We start from the raw sequence: 16,169 nt of genomic DNA, 5'->3' as shown, positions 1-16,169 counted from the left end.
TTCCTCCGACATTCGTCCCGTTACACCCGTGTGTGTGTGTTTTGTCGTCGTCGTCAGTCAGTCCTCATCTCCCTGTCAAAATGACACTCCGCTAGGTCCTATCTCCGCGTGACGCAGACTCGTATCCAGCTTCGTCACGAGCGGGATTTGCGCGTGCGCGTGTGCGTGTGTGGTTTTTTGGCTTTTTCCGCGCAAGACGAAGCGGCAAGAGCCAAGACGGCACCAGGCGCGCTGCGCACTACGTACTACGTACTACGGCCTACGTAGGCTCGACGGGGCGTGGGTACGTACTGTACTAGGAGCGGGCTGATCGGCGCGGGGATCGGCGGTCGTAGGGGTAGGGGCGTGTGTTGTGGTGGTGGGTGGGTGCGTAGGAGGGTAGGGTAGGGTTGGGTAGGGTTGGGTAGGGTGTGGAAGATAGGGTACCTACTCGTAGGTAGGACACGCTCGGGCTAACGTCATTGCATGCGTGCGCGGTTGGTTGCTTGGCTGGCTTGTGAGATTGGTCGAGTGATTGATTGATTTGGTTTTGAGCTATCTATGTCTATGTTCGAAGTATCTAGCTTGCTTGCTTGCTTGTGAGGAAGCGGACGGAGTGCTGTGTACTCGCGGGTCTGCGTGTCTGCAGTCTGCAGTCTGCTGTCGTACGCGCACTGGGACGCGTGCGCGGTGTAGGTCCCAGGCACCTTGATGTAAACGGCTACGGGCTACGCGTTGCGGCGCTAGGCACGGCTACTGTACGTATGTAGTAGTGAGCGTTTGGAGACTACAAACACAAGGCACAGGTGGCTGTTTCGGCTTTCGCTTCTTTGCCGCCTGGTGGCTGATGACCTACGTGGTACGTATGGCTTGCTAGGTAGGTGCCTACCTACATACCTAGTTACGTAGGCAGGTTGGTTTGCGGGTGCTGCTGCTTCGGGTTGGCGCCCGTTTCGGGGGTTACACGGCCCTCGCCGGGAGGGCAGGTGCTGATGAATCCCGTAGTAGCATGTAACTACCTTAGTAGGTGGAAGCGACAGAGTGTACATAGTTGCCCTACGCGGGCACAACAGCACGCATACCCCTGCGCGAGGCCGGACGGGCCCGACGCCGTTGGCCTTGCTGACTGGTGGTCGCTGGCTAGGGTGCGAGGTTGCTGGCTGGGGTGGTGATGAGATGGCAGCAGATATCTGACTGAGACCCCCCTCGCCCTCCCGAATGTTCCCTTCCATTTCCCGCTCCTCTTCTACCTGCTACTGCTACTCTACAATACCACCTCTACCACACCACCACCACATCCTCCTCACTGCCACTGCCAACCCTCCTCCTTCTCGTCTACGTACCTCACTACTCAGTCTTCTTCCTCTCAGCTTCCCGCTGCCCGTACCGCACGCCCGCCCACCGCCGATCCGAATCTCGCTCCGTACGCGCAGACGTATGCGCCCAACACGGCGCACGCCGCCATAGCCGTCCTCCGTCGCGTTGCCGTCTTTGCGGCGTTGCGCGTGCAGCGGTAGGCGGCGTCGTCGTCGCGTGCGGCGCAACGCGGCGCGGGTGCAGTGCCGTGCCGTAGGTAGGTACCTCTCCCACGGTGCAGCGGCGTGCGCACCTAGAGCGCAGACCTCACCGGTCGGCCGTCATCGTCATCGTCATCGTCGTCGTCAGTCGTCAGTCGTCAGTCGTACTCGTCGGCGTCGTCGTCGTCGTGGCACCGACCACGCGGCCCCGTCGTACGCAGCGAGATTTGGGGTCTCGGCGGCGGCGGGTGCGTTGCGTAAGCCGGGCGCCTTCTGCGTGCTATTTTTGGCTCGGCACCAAAAGTGCTTGATCACTGATGACGAGGCCGGGGGGCCGGAGCGGCTTCGCTGAGCCAAGCCCTTTGCGGTCTTTGGGGCCGTTTCGGGGTGGGCTTGGCCTTGGCGGGGTGGTCTGAGGGCAATCGACGTGTGATGGGCTTAGTGCGGGTAGGGTTAGGTGTGCTTGGGCTGCTGCGGCTGCTTGGGCCTGGGCAAATGGGCGTGCGTGAGGGTAAAAGAAGGCTGAGGTGGGGACTAGGCAGGTTTGGGTTAGGGTTTGGTGTTGTCCTGTCTTGTGGGCGGACTTGGCAGTGGGAGCGAGGGAGGAGAGGAGAGGAGAGGAGGAGAGATGGGGGCGGAGAGAGGACAGGGCATGGGGCGAGCACTGCCTTGTTGTTGTTTTAACTTTTGATGCTTGTGTTTTGACTTTTTGGTTTGGGGGCGGGCCTCCGTCCTCCAAGCTTCTTCGCACCCTCTCCCCTCCTCCACCCCCGGAATGATCGACGGGACGCAACGCTTGGTGCCAACCTGCCGTGCCTGCCAACGCGCGCCGAGTTTCTTCGTTCTAATTCCTGCCACTGTCGCCCATTTTCGCAGATTACGTTGCTCGCCGCCACGTCTGCTGCTCAGCCTTGTGTGGTGTGGCTGACGCTCTTCCCCACTTGTTTTGGTTTACTTGCTGCGCCCCAGGCCGCCCTGCCCAACGCACCAGGGCACACCGCATCATCCGCCGCTGATCGTCCACCAAGACGCTTCACGCGCTCGTTTATAAGTCAACCAGCCCCCCCGCGTTGTTTGTGTAGCCTTATCGCCGTCTCTTGCACCTTCGCTTTTCTCCGCTTGCGCTGTCGTGTGTGACGTCCAATCTCAACCTCACCTATCTGGACGGCCAGCCTGATCTTCCTGACAACCACTGAACAACCTCGCCGCAACCATGGGTAAAGTCGGACGCTTCTTCTGTATCTTGACGCCTATGGCGCTCTCGATTGCGTCGCTCATCTGTTTGCTCGTTGTCTTCCTGGGCAGCGTAAACAAGAACGACAGCAACCTGTCCAACATCTACTTCATGAAGGTGAGCGAGCACAGAAGCCAAACAAACAAACAAACCACTAACCACACGCCCAGGCGGACACATCGGGATTCAAATCCAATGCTAGTAGTACAGCGAGTGATATTCTCGGCGATGTCGGTGTCGACAACTCAATTTTCAAGATGCTTGACTCGGTCGTGGGGTCCAATTTGTCCGACGTCTACACCGTTGGTATCTGGAACTACTGCGAGGCCGACAAGAACGGCACCGGCGGCCTGAAGTTCACGCACTGTGGATCGCGGCACAGCGCGTACTGGTTCGATCCCATTGATGTCTGGGGCCTGAACAGGACGGGTACCTCGAACGAGGTCCCGAAGGATCTGCAGAAGGGTCTCAAGGCGTACGAGAAGGTCGCCAAGTGGATGTTTGCTGCCTACGCCGTCGCCTTCTGGCTGACGGTTGCGGAGATTGCTGTGGGCATCTTCGCCATTTTCAGCCGCTGGGGCAGCCTCGTCACCACGATCCTCACTTCCGTAAGTCTTGCAACCAACTCCTACCGCGACACGTAACCACGCGACATTAAGCTGACGTGATATGCACTCAGGCGTCCACTTTCTTCACGATCGCTGCCTCGATTACCTCGACCGCGCTCTACACCACCCTGGTCGGAACCCTTGACTCGGTCCTTAAGAAATACAACATCAAGGCCTCCCTCGGCGGCCACATGATGGCCGTTACGTGGCTGGCCGTGGCCTTCTCGATCGGCGCTGGCCTGTTCTGGTTCCTCAGCTCGTGCTGCTGCTCCGGCAAATCGGACAAGCGCGGCCGCAAGAGCATGACGGTCGAGAAGACGCCGTACACGTATGAGCGCGTCGAGAGCCCGTACGCCGGCCCCAACGATGGCACGCACCACACCAGCTGGGCCGGTCAGCAGGTCCCGCTCAAGGACATGCACAACCAGAAGGCAACGGCCTACGAGCCGTTCAGGCATAATTAAGAAAGTCAGAAAGGAGATCGGAGAGCAGAATGGGAGCTGAGAGGGTGATGATTCATGCGTGCACTGCAAGCGCGCACAACAGCTCCTCCTGTGAGCAAAATAATGCGGCGTTGGGAATTGGACGGTTACCAAATAAACAGGACGGGCATAGGTCTTTTTCTCTTTTTTTCATCTCTTTTTTTCATCTCTTTTTTCTCTTTTGCTTTTTTCTTGTCTATACTATCTCGATTGCCCTGATCGGACGTTGTCCGCTCACAGCACGCTCGCGCTAGATACCCGGCTGTTGAAAAATGACATAACTCGCTCCTACCTACCTAGTTTTTGCTCTGCCTACCTGCCACACGCACTCAGTGAACCGCGCTGCAATCCTAGCCCCCGATGTCAGTCCAGATGATCAAGCAAACACATCCTGCACCTACAACGACCGTTTCCAGAACCTCGCCAGCGCGGAGCCCAACCTACATACATACATACTATACTCCGTATGTAGGTAGTACAATATACAAAGCTGCCTCCTAGCTAGGTCCATAAGACGCAGTTAGCAGTATGTACGTACTCCCAAGCACCTTCCTATCCGGGCTAGCGCCTCCTCCTCCAGCCGATCGCTTCCCCGGATTGGAGAGATGGTGGTTCTCGGCGCGCCGTGACGGTATTTGTGCGACGGTGCTTGCGCGGCGGGTAGATCTTTGCGGGCTTTTGGCTTTTGGGGTGCTGGGCTACGTTGGTGGCGGTTGGGCGGGCTGGGGTGTGTATGTACGCACGTGTGTGTGTGTAGAGGGTAGGGTAGTGGTGGGCGGGAGTGATCCTTGTGGGTTTGGTAAGTGGGTTGAGAGCTGGGCTTTGTGCGCGTTGGCGCTGGGTATGCTGGCTGTGTGGTGGCTGTGCTTGAGCCTGAGACTGAAGGGTGGTTGGGCGTGGAGGCAGGCTTAAGTGGTTGTGTGGCTGTGGCGATGGTGCCTGCGGCGTGGACTAGGAGTACTGCCTGAGGCTAGGTAAGTAAGTAACCCTAAGCTCTGTGAGCTTGACGCCCTTGTCCTCGGCGAGAGTGACGACTCGATAGGCAGTCCTCCCTCAAGTACCTGCATCGTGGCGGCGCGTCTGTCGTTTTGCCAACGTCTCGAGAGACCAAGCGCGTGTTCGTAGCTATCACTGACCAAACAGGTGCCGCACAGTTTACGCCAAGCAGGTCTCGGTATAACCCACGAATTCGAACGGGTTACCAATGCTCTTGTATACTAGGTATCATCTTAGGATCAGACACAAGCTACGCAGAACAAGCAGTCTCGGCTACGCAGTAAGCGTACTGGGCCCGCTCGTGTGTGGTGTCGCTATGGAGTGTCAAAAGGGTCGGGATGTAGCAAGGACGGATTTTTGGCTGGGTGGATGTGGCTTCGATCGCTGTTTGTGAGCAGCTTGTGAGGCTGTTGTGGAAGGAGTTGTGCTTACGGTAAAGTAGGATCTCTGGGTGGATAGGAATTGGTTCGTCCCTATGCAGAACCAATGTCGTGCTGGGGCTATGGATGGCGTTGAGGGTATGATTAATGCTGGTGTTCGATTGGATGGGAACTTACTTGACCTGTGTCGGAATAGAGCTAACATGGGGTGATAATATGGGGAGAGGTGTGATAGATGCTACGTGAACTGTTTCACTACCACCCATACATGCTCGTCCAGGGCGGTTTTTTTAAGGCATAGAAGCTTATGGCAGCGTTACACCCTTAAGTCCAGCCAGTTACCCAGCTGATTTTCATTAAACCCAAACTTTTATTCTCAAAAACAGTTTTTCTGGCACACTGATGTGTTATCTCGTCGCACTTTTGTCAGTGGTTAGCTTCTCGTACTTAGTTATATGCACTGATATCTTGTAGATTTTGAGATTTTTCATTCACTATCAAGACCATGTTTACGATCTGCCTTGTTGGCGAATATTCTTGCACATGCTAATGATAAATACCCCGAAAACTCTACGCAATATACTCAGAACCGTCATTTAGAAGCCGCAGCAGATATTCCTTAACTACAAGTACGTCGATGCAAGTCTTCACTGTTGGAATCGAGGGTTTAAAAAGAGAGGCGAGTTACTGCACCATTTCCAAAGTCAACTCTTTAACAGTCACTTTTTGCCGAATCTTTATAATGCGGACAATAGTACACTGCAGGCTCGACGAACTAGCCATCTTAGTGTATTATGAATGCGTTGAGCATCTACTTACTTGAATAAGCAACTTTCTATGCCCCACACTAGTCCATTTTACACTCTCGAGCTCCTTTCTCTTCTTGCTCTTCATTATGGCGTTCAGGTTGATCTTCGGTCTCGAACTCTTATAGTTAAAGGTAAACTAACCCTCTTCTGTATCCTATCAAGTTTGGCAGTAAAGGAATTTCGACTTCACAAGTCCAGGAAGAAGGGGTTTAAATGTTTTAGTCGGTAGTCGACTAGATTCTGCAAGTTGATTGTAGGGCAGCTCATTGCTGTCGTTGAAAAACAACAAGGTAGTCATCTGGTATGCTGGAACTTGGAATATGCGCGGTGGCTTTTGGTGTACGAGATCTTGGAGCTCGCCGTCGCACAGCTGCCACAGCCATGCCAATCCTCGGTTTTCATACTGGCTGTTAGAGAACTCGGTGGTGCAAAATTTGTATCCGGCAGGTTGAGTGGCCAGAATCCCTAACGTAGGACGTAGAAGGATGTGTCAATGTGATATTCTAGAGAATCCTTGATTCACGTATCTTGCCATTCCTTAAAGGATAGTTGAAGTTCGCGAGATTCAATCATGTCTTGGAACATGCATTGTATCTAGGTAGCAAGCTTTGTTTTTCACCCTTGTATGAACTAATTGCTGATAATGGCCCTTTCAGTCATTTCAGACAGAGTAACTGGGTGTAGCAGTAGCAGCCTTCGGACAAAATGTCGACAATATAGCTTTTCGAACACATCTTTGTCGACGATGTAGACGTTAAAGATTGTAGTCTGTAGCTAATCAGTCTCCAATTTCTCGGCTCCGTCTTATAGGGCTTACGATTTTTTCCAGTGACTCCTTTATTTTCATTTCGACAGGTTGATCTCGCGAGAGCTCAACAATATACTTTTTGCAAAGTCTGCAAGCATCTCAGCGGACTTATAAGTCCCCGCTCGACAAAATTTGTTCTCATTGAAAACTGTGAGGCACGCAATCCCCAAAGATCTTTCGAAGCCAGCATTGTCATTGAAGAGCTCGGAGACCAAACACTGGAACGGATCCAGAGAGTTGTGCAGGGTGGAAACATACAGACGCGTATCTAGGTTGTCTTCTTCACGTAATATATTTTCCATCGCGACAAGGCCTTCTCTCTGTACGTATTTCTCAAATTATGTGCGGAGAGGATCCAAGCCGTCAGACACGCGGACAAGAAGCCCATACGGTTTTCGGAGATGATCTTCGTCTCTATTATGTAGCAGGGACCGAAATTCGTTGCGGAGAATGTCTAGGTGATCTGCGACCAGAGTTTGCTTGCATGTGCTGATCATCAGTTTCTTGAAATCGCTGAGCAGGTACAAAGGTATAAGATTCTGTTCTTGATTGAGCTTAAACACGGCTTGGGTTCCATGTCAATACTTGTCTGGACACCACTAGAACAAAAACCCCTAACCTATTTCATGTATTCTAGTACGTCTCTTTCCACTGGAACGTGAGCAGACTCTTGTCGGAAGAAACTGTATGTGGATTCGAGGAGTGACTTTTTGAACCGCTCTTTGTACAAAAGAATACCTTTCTTTTGTTCATAGCTTGTGCCTTCAGGGTCAGAGAACTCAGTGGAGACTGCAACGGATGAATGAGTACATAAACTTCCTGATCCTTGAAAATCTTGGACTTCTCCGTTCCGTCTTCTCTCAATCAATTGCAAAACAGAGTTTATGGCTAAAAAAGAAACGAAGTATTATCTTACATCTGCAGCCTCCGCCACGAAGTTATCGAAGTTTACTGAGTCGGCTCTGTTAGGCTCGAACTTGAACCCAGAGCCACTGGATTCGGAATTGCCAGTCTCAGATTCCGATTCCGATTCATCGGACTCGGAGCGACTATCTTCAGTTTCCAATTCATCAGACTTGGAGCGACGATCTTCAGTTTGGGATTCATCGGATGCGGAGTCACTATTTGATCTCTCCGAATCAGAGGGACTTTGCTCCGATTTGATAGCAGGTATGGTATTGCTACCGAAAGTGTCGACGTCCGTAGCCTCATCTGCCGTGAGATCAATTATCTTTCTCATGTATGGTCATACGAAGGCCATGCACCGCTAGAAGGCTATTTTTGTTTTCCATGGTGCGCAGCAACTTCACGCGCTGGCTTAGGTATCCGAGAAGGCGTTCCATATGGCTCGAGCCTGATCCCCATAACCATGAATGAGAGAAAACTGAGACAATGAAAATCAAGTGAGCCCTTACAGTTCAATAACAGAAGACGAGTTGGGACAGAATTGAGTAATCGACCTTGTGTTTTATACGTACAAGGTCTTAAGAGCTGAAGGCAGGAGGGGTAAAGTGAGGTGCGAGGCATGGGCTGTGCTATCTAGGGCGCACCCTGGACATCCCTTGAACCTCTGCTCAAGTAATGTTCTCCGAAAACCTGTCAACTCCAACCCGATACAAAGCCATACAAAAACATACAAAAACAAAAAGAAGACCAGATAGCAAAAAATAAAAACATACAACAGCTGGGATTCGCTAGTGGTCACCCACCTAACTACTAATCAGCCGGTTCACAGCTTAAATTTGGCAGAGCGGACGGGATGCCTTGTATTCTGTGACCTATGGTCGTATGTGCTTGTTAGAGTGTGGTGTTTAGTTTAAGAATACACTGATGTGGGTGGTGTTGACCCATTGCAACACCATCCGCCCGTTTCGGCAATTTGGAAACCCAAATACAGAGCGGTACACCCGACGTGACGAGCAGAATGTAGCTCTGATAGGTCTGTGCCAGCAACGGGATTGCGGCACAGGAGTGGGGTTGTCGGTGGTCGTGCTTGTGCGAGTGGGTGCGGGTGGGGGCGCAGTTGAGTCGAGAGAACAAAGAAGATCCAGCGCATTCAGGATCGCCTTTGAATGGCGTTATTCGGCCTAGACTGGCGTGCCTCGGTTTTTTGTTTGCACTGTTCGTTCTTTGCGTAAAACGAGACGAAAGCTCAAAGGGTGCGGCTGTCGCATTTGTCATGGTCGCCGGGGTAGATAAGCAACGGCCGATCTTTCTCCAGAAACCAGCGGCATTTCGTTAAGTGTGATAGGTATAAGGATACAAGATAAGATTGGCTTTGTGCAAGCAGTTATTGTGGGTTGTGCGTTCTACTCGTTGAATGGATAGTTTTGATCAGCCGGCGATAAAATGTTTCGGGTGGTGTACCCTGGAAATTCCATACCTTGCCAGCCATCTATTTGGTTCCCGCATCATTGATTTAGCTACTTCTAATTTGGGACTACTCCGCTATAACGAATGTTTGTTCAGGATCCACTGTGATGGTGTTGGCATGTAGGACTCGGTATCTGAGCCTGTCAGTGAGCGGTGCCTTTTCCAGCAGGCGAAGACTTGAGTGTTCTTCAGAAACAGAATACAATGAAAGAGGAAATTTAGGGAACGTCGAAATCATTAGTGTATTGGCTCTGATAAGAAAACACACGCAGATAGCAAAAAGCAAAACCACGCCTAACCCCAACCTCCAAGAGTGACTGAGAACTACCGCAGCGTCTGGCCACCAGAGGACGTGCCCGCCTGTCGTCCAACATCCCACCCTCCAGCGTCGGATCGGAATCACGCTGGAAATGCGGGGATCATCAAGATGTAGAGAAAAAAAAGTGGGAATACCTGAAAGGGTTGTTGTCGTGTGTGGGGGAGAGATGGCGGAAGGGACAAAGAGGGAGAAAGGATGCGTTAAGTCGTTTAGCAGTTGCAGCCCGCCGCACCCTGTCCGCTTGTCGCCTCCGGCCTGAGGTCCACGCCGGGACGGGGGCCAGACCGAATGTTTCTGGGGCCGGCCTGGTCAAGCGGCAGCTTCTTCGCGATGGCGGTGAAGAGCTCGCGCACGTTCTCCGACGTCTTGGCCGACGTTTCGAAAAAGAGGAGTCCGGCCTCCTTAGCGTACTGCTCCGCGTCGGCAGCGGCTATTGCGCGCTTGTCTGGGTTTTCGGTGACAAGATCGAGCTTGTTGCCGGCGAGAGCGATAATGATGTTCTCGTTTGCTTGCCTCTGCAGTTCCTTCACCCATGCCTTTGCCTTGTCTAAAGAGGACTGTGCGAAAAGGCGGTCAGTCTCAGCGAGAACACTGCGGGGTGCGCGGGGTGTGCTTACGGCTTGCGTGATGTCGTAGACGACAACGGCGCAGTTGGCATTCCGGTAGTACATGGGCGCCAGGGACTTGTAGCGCTCCTGGCCTGCCGTATCCCAAATCTCAAACTTGACCGTCGTGCTTTCGTCGAGGGCGATGGTCTGGGTGAGGAACGCGGCACCGATGGTAGATTCTCTGTAGTCGTCGAATTGATCCTGCGGAACGCGTCAGCTGGGGGTGCCTCGGGGCGATGCAATGGCGCTGGCGGGCTAACCTTGACGAAGCGCAGGACCAGTGAACTCTAAGAAACATCTATCAGTGTCGGGCCGCAGTTGACTGGCGCAGGGGCTCTCTCTCGTACCTTTCCGACGGCAGACTCTCCTGCGAGCGGGTTAGCTGGGTCGTCTCGACTTGGTTGGGAGGCGGGCAGACTCACCAAGCAGCACCAGCTTGAACTGCGCGAAGCGCGAGGCGCCGGGGCGGCCGCCTGGCTGGACTCTGTTGGCCATGGTGGAGTTGGCGCTCTGTATGTGGGTTGCGTGGGACGAGGCGGGCTATGTACAGCGTCAGGGGGCTGTTGGGCGATGGGCGCAGATGGCGGGGTGGTGAAGGGGTTGCGGGCTTGGAGTGCGGTCTCTGGGTGTTGACGTTGGCCGCCGTTGGGTGACTTGGCTAAGCTTGGAGCTTCTGGAGCGCGGGCTTGGCAGGGTGTGGGAGGCTTTGCTCCGGGTCGCTGGCTAGTCGTGGCCGCGCCGACGCGCCTCGGCCACCGCCTGCCGCCGGCCACGACTAAACCCCGGCGACGCGCATTCGTCACTCCCGTGCCTGCCCGCGCATGCCCGTAAATGCCACCGTAATCAAACACCCTCCCGCTGTCTCCAAGCCTGCCCCTCCTCCACCATCCCACTGCTCGCGCGCATTTTCCTGTGCGACTTGCATGCCAGCTTAGCCTTGCTGTCTGATCCCTCCAGCCCACAATGGCTGCCATCCTTCCCTTTCGGGACATCAACGTCCACGCCTCGCCCTCCTTCTACGCCTTCTCCTCCCCCTCGTCCCCCTCTTCGCCGACTTTGGTTGTCGACCGGCCCTCCGGCGACCTGCGCCTCAACGATGGCAAGCTTGTCGGAGGCCAGCGCGTCACCAGCATCGCCGGCGTGCTGGGTATGATCAAGTTGCGCCTAGGTATCTATTTATAGCCCCTCGTCGCGAGTAACGTTACCGCTCACACAGCTTGCGCAGACAAATACATCATAGTTATCACCAAGGCCCAGCCTGTTGGCAGGCTCAAGGGCCACATGGTCTACAAGGTCGCCGCGACCGAGTTCCTGCCCCTCCGCGAGCGCCCCCTGCGCGATCCCGATGAAGACACGTACCTTCTCTACTTGAAGACTCTCCTTAAGAATGGCCCCATGTACTTTTCCTACTCCTTCGACATCACCAACAGTTTCCAGCGTCAGGCTCAAGGCGACTACTCGCAGCCTCTGTGGAAGCGCGCCGACGACCGCTTCTTTTGGAACCGCTTCATACAGTCCGATCTGATAGACTTCCGCAACGGTGGCACGAACGCGTCTGGGTTCCGTAGCGGTGGCATACAGAAAGATGTCGACCCCTATATTCTCCCCGTCATGTTCGGCATGCTGGAGATCAAAAACACGTCGATCAAGGGCAATCCTCTGACATTCATTCTCATCACTCGGCGCTCAAGGCTCAAGGCAGGGACGCGATACTTCTCTCGGGGCGTAGACGAGAACGGAAATGTCTCAAACTTCAACGAGACGGAGCAGGCAATCATACTGAACGACAATGCAAATGGATTGGGAGGATTTGCCGGCAACTCGGGCTTCCAAACTGGAAGTCAGGCGGGGAAAGAGACGCAGGTTCTGTCATACGTCCAGACGAGAGGAAGCGTTCCTGTCTACTGGGCCGAGATCAACGAACTCAAGTACACTCCGAAGCTCCAAGTCCGCAGTATTGAGAGCGCCGTTCCGGCTGCTAGGCGTCACTTCGATGAGCAGATCCGCTTGTACGGTGACAACTATCTTGTGAACTTGGTGAACCAGAAGGGAAGAGAGAAGAGTGTCAAGGACGCATACGAGAAGATGGTAGACAAGTTGGTGTCTTCGCCGGCGGAGACGACGGAGCGCGACCAGGTCACTGAGGAGAAGTTCCACGTCATCGAACCCATGCAGGACAAGCAGCAGTATGACCGGATCCACTACATCTACTTTGATTTCCATAGTGAGACCAAGGGTCTGCGCTGGCACCGGGCCGCACTATTGCTGCAACAGCTGGAGGGACCAATTCGGAATCACGGATACTTCAGGGGTATCGATATGCCCGGTGACCCACATGGTCGCATGGAGGTGCGCAGCTTGCAGACGAGCGTTGTGCGTACGAATTGCATGGATTGCTTAGATCGCACCAACGTCGTGCAGAGCATGCTCGGCCGCTTTATCCTCAGCAGGATGCTCATCGACCTGGGCATGCTGAGGGAGGGCGAGAATGCCCAGGATGATGTTGCTTTTGAGGACTTGTTCCGCAACATCTGGGCCGACAACGCTGATGTAGTTTCCAAGTCCTACTCTGGCACGGGTGCGTTGAAGACCGACTTCACCCGTACAGGCAACCGCACAAAAGCCGGAATGCTGCAGGATCTCAGCAACTCCATTACGCGCTACATTAAGAACAACTTCCTTGACGGGCCCAGGCAGGACGCATTTGACCTGTTCCAGGGCACTTACCTTCCTTCAGATTCGAACATTGGCAACAGCCTGCTTTTCGTTGATCGTAGGCCTCTGGCCATTCAGTCCATTCCTTACATCCTTGCGGGTGCCCTTTTCTTTATTTTCGTTTCCACTTTCACCAGGCGGGCTCCTGACGCGACGGTTTGGCCGCTCCGCATTCTTGTGCTGCTTTGCTTTGTTGTGAGCGCTGCGTGCATCCAGTTCATTAGGACGCACGGTACGCTATATGTGAGTGCACATACATCCGAGCAGATCGCCTTCCCGACGCTAACAGACACTAGGTCAACTGGCCGAAGCTGAACACGCCCCCGTACGCCATTGAGGGCTACCAGGATGCGATGTCGTCGGTGTCGAAGGACCCGCTGTTGGGCCCGTTGGTTGCAAGGCACGAAAGGGGCAAGAGTGACGCCCGACTGGCGTACTTGGAGGAGGGCAACAAGAAGAGAATAGAGTAGAAGTCGGGTGGGTTGATAAGCGGCGTTGGGGCAAGGGTTTCACATACTACGACAACTGTACTATGGCCGGCCGGCGTGGGAATTACTTTCGTTTGTTTTGTTTGGTGGTAGGGCGGTCTACAATAAATCCATGTCTTTGGTGGGCTTTTAGGTGATGACGTGCACCCGCGGCTGCGGACGAACGCGGCCAAGCCTCCAGGGCCCGGCGGAAGCTCGCCGAAAATCGACTTCATCTGCCGCAGCTCCATCGCAACCCACACGAGCACTCCATCCGAAGCTCCTCCCGACCTCAGCAGCCCGTCATGCTGCGCGTCTCCCTTGCACGAACGAGCCAGCTGGCCACCACGGCCGTCGCGAGAAGAAGCGGCTCCCAATGGCTCGCGGCGCGCCAGGCTGGTGCTGCACGCTTCGGCCAGGTACGCACCGCCAGAAAATACGGCGCATTAACGACGCCTGCTGACCATTGACCTTGGGCTGTAGCGCTTCTATTCTGATGTCAGGAAGCCTGATGAGACGGTTTTGCCCGGTTCGCACAGCGCGAGGCTGCCCGAAGACATCCCTCCTCCGCCGACCGCGACTCCCGCAAACCCAACCCCGACCGGCTCCATCCCCCCTCAGGCCGCTCCTCTGACCCCTCCCACGCCCCAGGCCGTTGGTGCTGAGTCCCCCCCGGCCGGCTCCGCTCCTGGTCACGGAACGGGTGTTCCCACTGGCACCGGCTCTGCCACCGTCGCTCCCCCCGCTGGCTCTCCTGTCCCTCCTCCCCCGAAGAAGGGCAAGTTCCGTCGCTTCCTTCTTACATTCATCCTGCTCTCCGGTCTTGCCTATGGCGGTGGCGTCTACTACTCGTTGATTTCGGACAACTTCCACGACTTCTTCACCGAGTACGTTCCTTTTGGTGAGGATGCCGTTGGCTACTTTGAAGAGCGCGAGTTCCGCAAGCGCTTCCCTGGCCGTGGTAGCGAGGGCCGCCTGCACCAGCAGGTCCGCGGCGAGAACAAGATCACTATCCCGAGCAAGAGCGGTCTGTCGTGGAAGCTGTGGGAAGAGAAGGAGCCCAGCGAGCACAGCAGCGACCTCGGTGGCAAAGGAAAGCATTCTAGCGCTGTCGATGACAACAAGAAGGCCTCCAAGTCTTCGCCAGTCGAGGCGGCCAAGGCTGGTGAGGCTGCCAAGGAAGGCAAGGGTTCGGAATCGATTACCAAGGACCTCATGCCTAACGAGGGCGCTCGTCCTTCTCGCGCAACCCCCATCGACAACCTCGAAATCAAGGGTGCCCAGGAGCCTGTTGTGCAGGATGTAGTCAAGATCATCAACGATATCATCACCGTCATCAACGCCGACAACGCCGGCTCCAAGTACAACTCGGCAATTTCCAAGGCCAAGGGCGAGCTCACCAAGATTGTCAGTGATATCGAGACCATGAAGGCCGTGTCTGAGAAGCAGTCCGAAGACAAGATCAAGGCGCTGCACACGGAGTTCGATGAAGGCGCTAAGGAGCTGGTCAAGCGCATCGAATCCGAGATGCAGGACCAGGAGACGCGCTGGAAGGAGGAGTTTGAGGCCGAGCGCGAGAAGCTTTCTCAGGTTTACCAGATCAAGCTTAGGGCTGAGAAGGAGTCTTCGGACAAGGTCTACGAACAGAGGCTCAGGAACGAGCTTATGCAGCAGGCTATTGCGCTGCAGCGCGAGTTCGCTGACTCTGTGCACCAGCACGTCGAAGCGGAGCGCAACGGCCGCCTGGCCCGTCTGTCCGAGCTCTCCGACTCGGTCCAGGAGCTCGAGCGCCTCACGGGTCAGTGGAATGAGGTCATCGACGCCAACCTGAAGACGCAGCACATGGTTGTGGCCGTTGAAGCGGCGCGCGCCGCGGTCGAGAAGGCAGACCAGCCGCGTCCGTTTGTTGAGGAGCTGGCGGCACTGAAGGAAGTCGCGGCCGACGACGCCGTCGTCAACGCGGCCATTGCGTCGATCAACCCCGCGGCCTACCAGCGCGGCGTGCCGACGACGTCGCAGCTGATCGACCGCTTCCGGCGCGTGGCGGCCGAGGTGCGCAAGGCGGCGCTGCTGCCCGAGGATGCGGGTGTGGCCAGCCACGCGGCCAGCTTGGTGCTGAGCAAGGTCATGTTCAAGAAGGGCGGCGATGGCCAGGGCCTGCCGGTCGGTAACGACGTCGAGAGCGTGTTGACGCGCACGGAGATGCTGCTCGAGGAGGGCAACATCGACGCCGCGGCGCGTGAGATGAACGGTCTTTCGGGCTGGGCGAAGATGTTGGCGCGGGATTGGCTGGGCGACGCGAGGAGGGTGCTGGAGGTTAGGCAGGCGCTTGATGTGAGTGATACCCATCCCCCTTTCCCTTTTTCTTTCTTTTCCATGTCCCCAACACTGCTCGTCAAAGATGAATGCGGCTAACGATATTGTTCTCGAACAGGTTCTTTCCACGGAAGCGAGGCTCCAGAGCCTGCTCGTCGACTGAGCGCGCGCTAGCTAGATACGCCTACCTAAACAGTCTGTCTATCTAAAGAAAAACCAATTTTTTTGTATTCCCTGCTGTACACGTACGTACACAAACAACACACGGGGCGCCTCTCGGTGCCCATGTTTCCTCCGTCGTCATCGCCGTCTTCATCCTTCCCTGTGGCCGTCGGGCTGCGTGTACTTAGATTCGTCTCTCCGCGTTGTTGATAGATCAAGAATGAGAAGTGGTGAAAGGTCTGATGGCGCTGTTGCTGTTGCTGTGTGCCTTCTTCTGACTGATGCTTGCTTGCTACCTTGTCTGTCTGTCTGTTTGTCTGCGTATGCCTAGTTCCCGGCGCGTGATGTGCTTGAAATATACTGTATGTGCAGCGGTGTTGAGCATGATGTAGTAAA

General features: G+C 55.0%; 5 protein-coding genes across 5 annotated transcripts; 4 read left to right on the top strand and 1 right to left on the bottom strand.

The window, feature by feature from the left end:
• Positions 1–2,709: 2,709 nt before the first annotated feature.
• On the top strand, positions 2,710–3,802 carry K452DRAFT_229268 (uncharacterized protein; the record flags this gene model as incomplete). The annotated part of the gene is made up of 3 exons (XM_033537026.1): positions 2,710–2,847; positions 2,901–3,338; positions 3,410–3,802. The coding sequence occupies 3 exons, from the start codon at positions 2,710–2,712 to the stop codon at positions 3,800–3,802; spliced, it is 969 nt and encodes a 322-aa protein (XP_033396611.1).
• Positions 3,803–7,686: 3,884 nt separating this feature from the next.
• On the top strand, positions 7,687–8,347 carry K452DRAFT_42520 (uncharacterized protein). The gene has a single exon (XM_033546649.1). The coding sequence runs from the start codon at positions 7,698–7,700 to the stop codon at positions 8,082–8,084; it is 387 nt and encodes a 128-aa protein (XP_033396610.1). The 5' UTR covers positions 7,687–7,697; the 3' UTR covers positions 8,085–8,347.
• Positions 8,348–9,714: 1,367 nt separating this feature from the next.
• On the bottom strand, positions 9,715–10,608 carry K452DRAFT_298968 (uncharacterized protein; the record flags this gene model as incomplete). Its single annotated transcript, XM_033542171.1, has 5 exons — positions 9,715–10,062; positions 10,123–10,314; positions 10,374–10,400; positions 10,461–10,480; positions 10,536–10,608. 5 exons carry the CDS (start codon positions 10,606–10,608, stop codon positions 9,715–9,717), a joined length of 660 nt encoding a protein of 219 aa, XP_033396609.1.
• Positions 10,609–10,965: 357 nt separating this feature from the next.
• Positions 10,966–13,442, top strand: K452DRAFT_351625 (uncharacterized protein). Its single transcript, XM_033545730.1, has 3 exons — positions 10,966–11,281; positions 11,339–13,071; positions 13,125–13,442. Exons 1-3 carry the CDS (start codon positions 11,077–11,079, stop codon positions 13,296–13,298), a joined length of 2,112 nt encoding a protein of 703 aa, XP_033396608.1. The 5' UTR covers positions 10,966–11,076; the 3' UTR covers positions 13,299–13,442.
• Positions 13,443–13,778: 336 nt separating this feature from the next.
• K452DRAFT_229307 (uncharacterized protein) lies at positions 13,779–15,774 on the top strand (the record flags this gene model as incomplete). The annotated part of the gene is made up of 2 exons (XM_033537031.1): positions 13,779–15,629; positions 15,730–15,774. Coding segments are annotated over 2 exons (1,896 nt in total), but the record flags the coding sequence as incomplete, so codon positions are not given.
• Between the last annotated feature and the right edge of the window lie 395 nt (positions 15,775–16,169).

This window comes from Aplosporella prunicola, assembly GCF_010093885.1.
Source record: "Aplosporella prunicola CBS 121167 unplaced genomic scaffold K452scaffold_15, whole genome shotgun sequence".
NCBI classification, from domain to species: domain Eukaryota; kingdom Fungi; phylum Ascomycota; class Dothideomycetes; order Botryosphaeriales; family Aplosporellaceae; genus Aplosporella; species Aplosporella prunicola.
Note: the sequence above shows the minus strand (reverse complement) of the source record. Positions and strands in the feature narration are given on the sequence as shown.

Coding starts and splice junctions, on each gene's coding strand:
- K452DRAFT_42520 (XM_033546649.1), top strand. CDS start 7,698: ATGGCTAAAAAAGAAACGAAGTATTATCTTACATCTGCAGCCTCCGCC.
- K452DRAFT_351625 (XM_033545730.1), top strand. CDS start 11,077: ATGGCTGCCATCCTTCCCTTTCGGGACATCAACGTCCACGCCTCGCCC. Junction 11,282..11,338: donor TATGATCAAGTTGCGCCTAG/GTATCTATTTAT, acceptor CAGCTTGCGCAG/ACAAATACATCATAGTTATC. Junction 13,072..13,124: donor GGACGCACGGTACGCTATAT/GTGAGTGCACAT, acceptor AACAGACACTAG/GTCAACTGGCCGAAGCTGAA.